Source organism: Syngnathus leptorhynchus, chromosome 15 (assembly GCF_054491065.1).
Source record: "Syngnathus leptorhynchus isolate UIUO chromosome 15, UIUO_Slep, whole genome shotgun sequence".
NCBI classification, from domain to species: domain Eukaryota; kingdom Metazoa; phylum Chordata; class Actinopteri; order Syngnathiformes; family Syngnathidae; genus Syngnathus; species Syngnathus leptorhynchus.
Window position 1 is genome coordinate 9,915,595 of NC_141209.1, and position 9,818 is coordinate 9,925,412.

Here is a 9,818-nt window from a genome sequence, read left to right on the forward strand (position 1 = left end):
CCATACTTCCATAGCTCCAGCCGCGGAGGGTGCTGGCTGGTGGCTCCATAGCTCCATACTTTCGCCCTCCATTCGCCCATTGTCGTTTCTTCCCGTCAATGAAATCAAACGCGAGTTGGAAGACTAGAAAAAATACTTTTATTGTAATCATGCAGGACACTGACAAGAAGTAACACGTCGCGTGATCAACGTCAGCTGCTCACCACACCATCAATCACTTAAGTTAAAAAAATAAAAGCCATTCAGCGCAGCGCAGGAGGCCTCTGGTTGGACGGTTTCTCCTGGAGTCTCGACTTCCTTATGTGAATATCGAAACCTATGAGAAAACGTGAGAACGACAGCAGTGAGCAATGTGGGGTGGGATCTGCCCCTTCCTAGCAGATGCTATGTGATCAACCAATTAAGGCGGTTGGAAAAATTAAAAAATAATATTGATGAGTTGCCAGTCACTTCCTTGACTTTGAGCTCATTGCAGTTATCATGCCATCATCTCAAGAATTCAGGGACAGGAGGTAGAGGAGGAGCAAAGACTCGAAAGCCCGCCAAAACTTACTGACGGAATGGAGATTTCTGATTGGCTGGCTGCTGCTTAGATCTGAAATCCAAAATAAATCGGGTCCAATCAGGACCAGTCGTTATGTCTCTATGGCTGCATCACACTGACTGGCCAGTGAATTGAGACATCAAATTGGTTCGCTGGAATCCATATGACAGCTGTCCCGAGTCCCGTCATAACCGATCACGACCAATCTGAAACGTTATTTCAGGAACTGGAAGTGGTGGGGTCGGGCCAAGAGGGATCCTTGTTTGATTTTAAAATATATATATATATATATAAAAAAAAAAACACTTGTGCCATTGGCGATTGAACGGACATATCCGATTGGCCAGCTACCGCTGCTGACGAGTATCATATTAGCACGCTGACCGAGTCCCGTCCTAATTAATCGGGCTCAATCATTTTAGTTATGTCATCACACAAACCTAAAAAAAAAAAAAACTACGATTGCTCGCGATGTCAGCAACAACACGGCCAGTTGGCCAGCCGAGTTCTGTCTTGACCGATCGGAATCAATCTGGTCTGATCAGAATCGATTGTCCATTTGAAATGAAGTTTTTTACCGATGTGTCCTAGAAGCGTTGGTGAAAAAAACGTATCACCTCGCCGCCATCTACACCGATGTAGCGAGCCAGAGGATCACCAGCTGACAGGAGCGTCGGGATTCGACGACAAACAACTGATGGGGTGACGTGGAAGAGGGGCTTTAGTGTCATGTGGACCAATGATGTCATTGGTGAGCTGCCCGCGTCGGTCTTAAGGCGGTGTGCATGGCGGCGATCCAGCGTCACGTGTCTGTGCGCAGACCCCGTCAAGGGTCCCCAGGCGGGGTGGTGGGCAGACCCTACACATAAACCCTGGCGAGGGCGTCGGCTCCGGCTGAAGCAATGTAGGCCTTGGAGGGGTGAAAGGTCACGTCGTAAATGGCCTCGTCGCTCTTCTTGCGGTGCGCTGTGATCTCCTGCACGCACATCTTGGAGTCCAGATTCCATATGCGCAGCGAGCAATCGTGACCTGAAACCGCGGCAACGACAACCATTATTCCATCGGAGGCCACGCCCACTTTTAAAGGCAAAAGCAGGCAAACTTACTGCCGGACATCAAGTAGATCCCGTTTGGATCAACCGCCAGGCTGGTGACGGCATCCAGGTGGGCCACCATGACGTGGATCACCTTACCTGCAAGCGCACACACGCACGCACGCACGCAGGCAGGCAGGCAGGCAGACACATAAACACGTACCATTTATAAAAACAACACTTGCGTGGAGCCACACACTTTAGCACAGGCAAAATCAGACGTTTGTGCGGACGCATGCTCACAAAGGTATACGTAGTAGAGTTGCAAACCATGATGAATTCAATAATCAATTAAGACATTAATTCATGGTTCAAGTGGATTAAAAAAAAATTCCCATTTTTGGATTCTGAAACTGGCGGCACGCTGCCGCATTGGTAAGCATGTCCGACTCACAGTTCAGAGAATGCAGATTCCATTCCACCTCGCCTGTGTGGAGTTTGCATGTTCTCCCTGGGCCTGCGTGGGTTTTCCCCAGGAACTCCAGTTTCCTCCCACATCCCAAAACACGCTTGGTAGGCTAATTGATCCCTCCAAATTGCCCATAGGTGTGAGTGCGTGTGCGAACGGTTGTTCATCTCTATGTGCCCTGTTAGGGTTGATAGATTAGTTTGATTCTATGCTTATGTTGGAATGTAACCTGTAATAATGAACCAAACTTGTCCTGTCTTAACAAAGTAGTAGAACAAAGTGCTAACATCCTTTGAACTGATTGACCAACTGCAGAGGAAGCAATCTAACAACATCGTAAAATACCCCCTGCTATGATTTGACCCGAGCCCAGGGGTGCACCCCCACCCACCCAGTCCACTCTCACCCCCACCCTGCTTTCTCTCTGCAAGAATCCAAAGTCAAGCTTCGTTCAAACATTGCTGTATGCACAGTGACTAAGATGCCCTGCGATTGGGTGGCAAACAGTCCGGGGTGTCCCTTGCCTAATGCCCAATGACTGTTGGGATAAGCCTCGCACGCCCGCGACCCACGTGGGGATAAGCGGTATGGTATAGGGATGGGAATCTTCACCATCAAAGCCATACGATACACATCTCGATGCACTGCCAACGATTCGATGCATTCACGATTCATGGAATTGCCAATGATGCAATTGCTTTTGATGGCAAGATGGCGGCGCGTGCACACGCAGCGGCCTCTCTCCGTCCCTGCCGATCGGTGTTTTTGTTCATTTAATGAGTGTTTGTCAGACAGTTTTGTGTGTTTGTCTGATCGCACCACGTAGCGCTACGAGTACAGCAGGCGGGTTCTGCTCGACGTCGGCGAAAGCGAGTTTTGCGGCGTTTCGGACTTTGGTGCGGGGACATTAAAGTCACTGGGACTACAATGCCTGCATCATCGCTGGACCAGCAGCGTCGGAAGCGGTGTGCGAGGAGGCAGAAGAGGGGGAAGCGCGGAGGCGTCCGGGCAAGGCTAGCGGCGTGCCCAACTCGCCCGGCCGTGCCTTCCATTCTTCTGGCGACTGTCCGGTCGCTGGACACCGGACTCTGCTGTGCTACTGGAGCGGCTGGCGTGCTATCGAGCGGACCGGGCACTTGTTACTTCTTCGTTGCTCTTGTCTGTTCGTTTTTACTCTTTGTGCTATTTGGTGCGAGTGTTGTGTACTGTCTAGTCACCGTGGGACGGTGGGGAACGTAATTTCGATCTCTTTGTGTGCCTGGCATGTGGAGAAATTGACAATAAAGCGGACTTTGACTTTGATAAGATGCGATACGGTTTAATTTTAAAACAATGCGATCCAGTGCGATACGATGAGACTGCATCTTATAGGTCGTATCGATTTTCTGATGCATATCGGTGAATCTTCCCAACCCTAGTATGGTATGGTATGGTATGGTATGATATTAGATGTATGGCTGGATGGACGGATTCCTGAACAGGGCAAATTTGGAAAATTTGTCTTAATTGGATCTGACACAAAGAAATCGCAGACATTTGGAGCATTCAGACAACTTGATGAGTTGTTGATGATCGGCAGTGCACCTCCAACAGGCAGACGGGCCAACGCGGCCGGCAGGTGGATGTTACCTGACTTGTTGTCGAAAAACTTGATGCTTCTGTCCTCGTGTGCCGTGATAGTGACAGCCAGCGTGGGATGGCCCACCGCCTTGTAGATGTGGTGGCAGCCGGGACGGCCTGCGTGTGGAGACAAAATTGGCCGCGTTAAGTGGGCATCATCAAGCGCCGGGACCATATTTGGCGGATGGCAAAACCGCCTTTGATGCGTGCGCTTACTTCCTTGGCTCTGGCCCTTTAGCACCAGCGCACTCTGAGCCGTCTCCAGGTCGTAGAGCACCACGTCTCCGCTGTCAAACGACGCCAGTGCGCGGGCAGGGTCACAGCCGTCAAAGTTTACCGAGGTGGGGATGCCGTGCTCTGTGTGCGCACAAAGCCATGTTGTGGGATGAATGTGAGTGTGTGTGCGTGCGTGCGCGGTGCTGCTGACCTGCGGCGGCATTCAAAGTGCTGATGCAGGGGTTCTCCTCGCGAGGGTTCCACAGCTTGACCGTCCCGTCGGCCGAGCAGGACAGGAGGCGGTTCTTGATGCCGCTGTAGGCCAAAGCCCACACGGCATCCACGTGGCCCCACCACGTCCCTGCCAGCGCACCGGCGTCTGGAAAAAAGGAAAACGCAAGGAAAAAAGGAACCAATGGTGGCGGCAAGTTACCCTCCGGATGGGACAGAATTGCAATCTTGAAAATCAAAAAAACCTTTTTAATTGGAGAGACGCGCGCTAGAACATGCCGCTGCCCTTGTTTTGTTGGCATCTGGCCACGGTTTGTTTCAACCAAACGGCCACCCACAGGCTTGGTCTTGCCCTTATGTTTGTCAAATGAGGCATGTTGAAAACGACAAGCCGGGCTCAAGCGGGCTCCTTCCCGACATACGCAGCTCTTCTCTCGCCATTTAGCAGATGTTCCGTCCCCAAACCAAAGCTGAGGTTCCGCTGCCCAAAACATGACATTCCCAAAGGGTGCGCGCAAAACCCCTTTGCGGCAGAATTTCATTGGACGTTTTTTTTTCATTCTGCAGTCTCACGTTTGAGTCATTTTAGCCTCTAACGTCGATGCGGTTGAACATAGCCTTTGCGATTTACCGGCAGCTCTGCGCCTACCGTATGTGTCGTAGGGGTCTACATTTGGGCCGGGAACATTCCACCACCGGATGGTGGTGTCCACGCCGCCGCTGAAGCAGTGCTCACCGTCGGCCGTGACGGCCAGCGACAGTACGGGGCCGCTGGAGGGAGAGAGAGAGAGGACACGTGGCTAGGTTAGGCTGGGAGGCTTGGATTGGCCCGATGGCGCCGCACCATACGTACGCGTGAGCTCTGAACGTGTAGACCGGCTCCACGTCCAGCGAGGCGGTTCTACACAAAACAAGCAAAGTCACATGTTGAGGACGGAGTGGTTCATGCGCTGACATTTTTTGCTCAACCTCTCGTCAAATGTTTAAGGTATGAAAAAGGTCACCAAAAGATTTGGTCACAGCACGATACCTGATGTCGTAACGAGGGACGGGCGAGTCCCCATGTTGCTGCTAATGATAGCCGTAGCCGCTTTATTTACCATCAGCAAGTAGAAAAATGCCTTTTGTGTCACGTCAAGTTGCTCTCTGGTTAATCCGGATAGGTCTGATTGGAAAGTGGTTTCGATCGTTGTTGTTGTAGTATGGGTGACTAATCAAGAATTGATACTCATATTGCTCTGAAGAGGTATTGAACATCCCCAGTAGCAACGCTTTGTGATTTTCTAATGTAAAATTTCAAAATTAAAAACGTAAAATCATAAAATGGGTTTTGGGATTAGGTTATAAAATGATTTTGGATGTAGAGGTGCCCAAATCGATAGATTACTCAAAACCTAAACCAAATGAATCAACATTTTTCTCCAAAGGGTCCAAAATCCTCCCAATAAAATTTCAATCATTCTTTTAGGATTTGTCATCTTTAGTGAATCAAAATTGGAGATGGAGCGGCATAAAAAAAAAAGCACCACAAAATCGTGTTTGTTGTATCGAATTTGACACTGTCGTTAGGCCGTTGGACAATGCCGACAAACGATGTGAGGTGAAGCCGGATGGGAGGCGTTACTTTTTGGCGGCGAGCGTCTTGGTGAGATTCCACAGCTTGAGAGTGTGATCCTCAGACACGGTGAGCAGGCAGGGCTCGAGCGGTTGGAAGGCCACTGCCCGCACGCCGTCAAAGTGGCTACGCAGCGTGTACTTGGGGTTCCACGTCTTCCGGAACGACGACTCCTGATTGGACGCCAGCTGCGGGAGGGGGGAGGAGTCGCATTAGCCAGCAAACACTCGGCTCGCCAATTACTATTGGCGATGTGCTTTTTGGAACCGAAGCAACGTAATGTTCAGTATATGGGTAATGAGGTCGAGCGCAGGAACTAAGTCGTAGTCGTCACTCACGTCGTAGCCGAAGTCCACATCGTCATTGGCGACAGTGAGGTCGGCCAGATCGCCCAATCCCAGCACGCTCTCCAAGACGTGGTCGGCCCTGCCCATCAGGAAGTCGTTCCCCCCTACAGGCGCGAACGGCAGCGGTTCGGCTGCGTGCAACAGAAGAGGGCTAGCGTTAGCGCTGGCTTCCTCTTAGCCGGAGGGGGATGGGTGTGTGTGTGTGTGTGTTGTACGCCTGCTGAGCTCACCCCACTCCGTCCCGTCTCCAGAGCTGCGCGCTTCGCCGGCGCCTTCGCCATTCTCAGCTGTCACCAGGAAGTCAAACTCCTTCAGCGCCTCCTCTGTGTCGCCGGCGTCCTCCTCGGACGCCAGACCCTCATTGCCCGCCTGAGGACAGCAGTGAGCGAGTTGACCATGGGCCGGGGCGGATGGCAAACATGGAGAAGAGGAAGAAGGGTTAGGGTTGGGAAGGCACTGGAACATGAAGAAAAGCAAGAGCGATAGACAGAGCAAGTAGAGGAGGGCAAGGAAGGGGAAGATGAAGACAGTAAAGAGCAGAAAGAGACGGGACTAGCGGGACGAAGAGGATGTAGAAGATGGAGGAGACCGATTGGGAGGAGGACAAGAAAGAACTAAAGAGGAGCAGAAAGATGAAGAAGAAATGTTAGACCAAAAGGAGGAAATGATGAAGAGATGGAACACGTACAAGATCAAAATGAGGAGGAAGGCAAAGATCAAATGAAGGAGGACACAGAGGAAGGAAATGAAGACCAGGAGGAAGATGACGTGTTACTGACCTTGTTTTTGTGTTTCCTGTGATGTCTGACATCAATGCCAATGTCATCCAAGAGCTCTCCGTCCTCATCGTCGTCTTCGTCGCTGTCCTCGGCATTCTCCAGAAAGTTGAAAGTCTCCAGAACGTCACTTGCACTTCTGCGCGCGTACATACAATACACAAGGGCGTCCTTGTCATCGTGGCCCCGTCATTGTCGTCGTCACCGCCACAGTTACCGTTTGCCATCCTTGCCGTTGATGAGCTGCTGGAGGTTCTTCTTCTCCACCGACCCGTTCTGGTCTGGCGTCGACAAGCCCAGCAGCGAACGCACACGCTGCGTGCGCACGTCCAAGATGGTGTCCGTATAGCCCACTTCCTGAAGGTACCTATGCACGCACACACGTGAGCACTTCCTGCCACTGCCTGATGAAGTCACCATGATGTCATCTTACTGTCTCAGCAGCTGTCTTCCTTGTTTCCACGTCAGCTGACTGTTGGTGGGGAGCGCCGACACTTCTGAGTCTTTGGCGTCTGGAACACGACAGACGCGCGCTTAGACACAGATACGCAGATACACACACAAACACGCACGATTACTGGCACACACAGACATATCAACAACAAATGCAGACCAGAAGACAAAACAGACCGCATGCAGAACATACATATGCATGCAGAACAGTGCCAACATCGGCAGGCGAGGCAATGTAACCAGGACAACCAGAAAGCGAGGGGGCAGGGCAGGCCAATGTCACCTGACTCAAGGCTGGGCATCTTCAAGTCGCCTTGATTCAACTCTGTTCCATATTTCAACTTGTGATACTTGGCCCTGTGGAACGCCAATGTGCACACACACACAGTTACATACGATGCAACTCCAAAGCGTTGCTACTCAGGCTAATTGTGCACGCACGCACCTCTCTTGCTTGAGCGCATACTCCAACATCTTGATTCTTCTGACCAGGTCATTCTTCAAGTTCTCCTGACCTTTTCTCTCTCCCTGCAGGAACGCTATCCTCGCCTGAGCAAAAAAAAAAAAAAACATAAAACAAAACACGCACGCACGCGTCAGTGCAACAGCAGCTGGTCTTGAAAGATGACACTATTGGAGGATATTTATAAACACACTCAGTTGTCCATAGCAACAGGTGCCATCAAGAGGCAAATCAAAGTTGTGCCATTTCCATGGCAACAGAGGATACACACAGGGCGCTTTGCCACCATCCATTTTATCGAGAGAAGGTGGCTTTGTGTGCGTGGGGTTACGTGGTGGCTCCACCTACTTAAAGATTACGCGATAATCAAAATATGAATTGTCAAACGGTAATTTAGGGTCAGGCCAGGAATTAGTCAGTGATCTCCAACACGGGCATTTATTGAGTTAGGCCTCTGTTAGCGGCTTTGGCTGTAATTTCATTCATTATTTTAGCGTGAAAGTCACCCACATTGTCCATGATCTTGAAACCAACAAGAACAACATCAACAACACATAGAGTGCTTGCCAGGTGAGTATGGAATGACAAATCAATGATTTGATGACCGATTTTCAGAAAACCTTTAAAATTCAGTCCTGTAAATTAAAATCATCTCATTACTGTGAACCGAGCATTCCTATGCAATATGAGAGTCACTGACAAAAATCGGTACAGTAGGCTTTTAGGAAAGTCCTAATTGATATTGCCATTCATAGAAATCAAAAGTTAACATGATGCGTATGTAGTGTCATGCAGGCAGGCCCAGCTATTGCTCGTTCAGCGCCAAGGCTAAGATAGCAGAATGATGAACACAAACCATTTTGAACGTACAAATTCGACATTCCTCCACGATATTCGGGTCTAATTGTTTGGGAGTCAAACCTCGACGCGCAGGGAAGGGACAACGTCAAGACGTGACAAATTGAATTTCTAGACACAATTAAGTTTGAGTGCAAGCGAAAGGCTAATGCGGCTAACGCGTAGTATATTAGCTTGGCTTTAGCCCTCAAGCAAAGGTTTCGTTTATGAAAAATCATTTTGATATGCATTTATGGTCGCCGTGATATGTTTAAAATAGGTGGTCTTGAAAATGGATGGATCTATAGAACTAACCTTGCCCGCCCTCTTTTTTGTTAAATACGCGGCACAAGTCGACACTGTTGTTGTTCATGGCCTGTCACTCACTACCTAGATTCAATAAATAGCACACATCCAATTGATAGAAAAAGTATTCTCATGTATTGACCAAGGCTAAAAATGTCGTTGACCTACTTTGTGAGTGTTGTCACATTAGTGAGAGTAGTGTCACTGCTATTATTAGTCCAAGATGTTGACATGATCTCTCTCCCTTGAATGGACGTCAACGGCGCCCCGGCCAGTGGTCGTGTCTACCGTCCATCCGCCCCAGCGCGGCTCACCTGCAGCTCGGCACGCTCCACCTCCCAGTGGGCCCGCTCCATCTCGAAGCGGGCCCACTCGTGCTGGATGTAGTGCAGGATGCCGGGGATGGTGTACTGCTGCTGCTGCTGCTGAGGTCGCGGCAAGTCGTCGGTCTGCGGCGGCCCCAGCGCCGTCCCGCCGCCGACGCCTGGGTGAGCTCCTCCGTACCCCCCCGGCTGGACCTGCTGCTGCGGCTGAATTCTGGTTGTGGCTCCTTCGGGGTGCTCGTCCATGTCGGGCTTGTTAGGAAAGTGTCCGGAAGAGAAGGAAAACTCCCACTGCGTGTCCGGCTCGATCCCGGGGGTCCACCCCGGCTTGACTTGTTGCCCACCCCCCACCCCCGACCCAGGAGGACTGGGATGAGGTGAGTGTGGCTGATGACGGAGCTGCTTACTGAGAGGAGCTAACCAGCCGCCATTACGGAGCGATCTCGTAGCGGCGGAGGCCGGAGAGAACCTTGCCGTGGTGCATGCTGGGAACAGAACTACCACCAAGCCGCTTTCAGGGACACAAACAAAAATGGGAATCACTGTGCCAACAATTGAATCTGACCATTGCCAAGACCTCATTT

At 50.7% G+C, this 9,818-nt stretch overlaps 1 protein-coding gene across 6 annotated transcripts; it reads right to left on the reverse strand.

The window, feature by feature from the left end:
* Positions 1-115: 115 nt before the first annotated feature.
* strn3 (striatin, calmodulin binding protein 3) lies at positions 116-9,738 on the reverse strand. Of its 6 annotated transcripts, XM_085931160.1 has the most exons (17): positions 9,076-9,730; positions 8,921-8,991; positions 7,751-7,854; positions 7,499-7,662; positions 7,286-7,364; positions 7,070-7,219; positions 6,856-6,991; positions 6,307-6,445; positions 6,068-6,207; positions 5,739-5,917; positions 4,968-5,015; positions 4,764-4,885; positions 4,095-4,262; positions 3,884-4,024; positions 3,677-3,784; positions 1,651-1,737; positions 116-1,573 (listed from the first exon to the last, which is right to left on the reverse strand). In XM_085931160.1, the coding sequence occupies exons 3-17, from the start codon at positions 7,777-7,779 to the stop codon at positions 1,404-1,406; spliced, it is 1,860 nt and encodes a 619-aa protein (XP_085787286.1). In that variant the 5' UTR covers positions 7,780-7,854; positions 8,921-8,991; positions 9,076-9,730; the 3' UTR covers positions 116-1,403. The 6 variants fall into 6 exon arrangements, 5 of the variants coding, with proteins under 5 accessions (XP_085787286.1, XP_085787283.1, XP_085787284.1 ...); XR_015068284.1 differs by lacking the exon at positions 8,921-8,991 and having other exon boundaries at positions 116-316; positions 554-1,573; positions 3,677-4,024; positions 7,589-7,662; positions 9,226-9,738; XM_085931157.1 differs by lacking the exon at positions 8,921-8,991 and having other exon boundaries at positions 9,226-9,737.
* Between the last annotated feature and the right edge of the window lie 80 nt (positions 9,739-9,818).

Coding starts and splice junctions, on each gene's coding strand:
- strn3 (XM_085931156.1), bottom strand. CDS start 9,480: ATGGACGAGCACCCCGAAGGAGCCACAACCAGAATTCAGCCGCAGCAG. Junction 6,446..6,855: donor ACAGGAAACACAAAAACAAG/GTCAGTAACACG, acceptor TGCTGTCCTCAG/GCGGGCAATGAGGGTCTGGC. Junction 1,574..1,650: donor GATCTACTTGATGTCCGGCA/GTAAGTTTGCCT, acceptor CCGCGGTTTCAG/GTCACGATTGCTCGCTGCGC.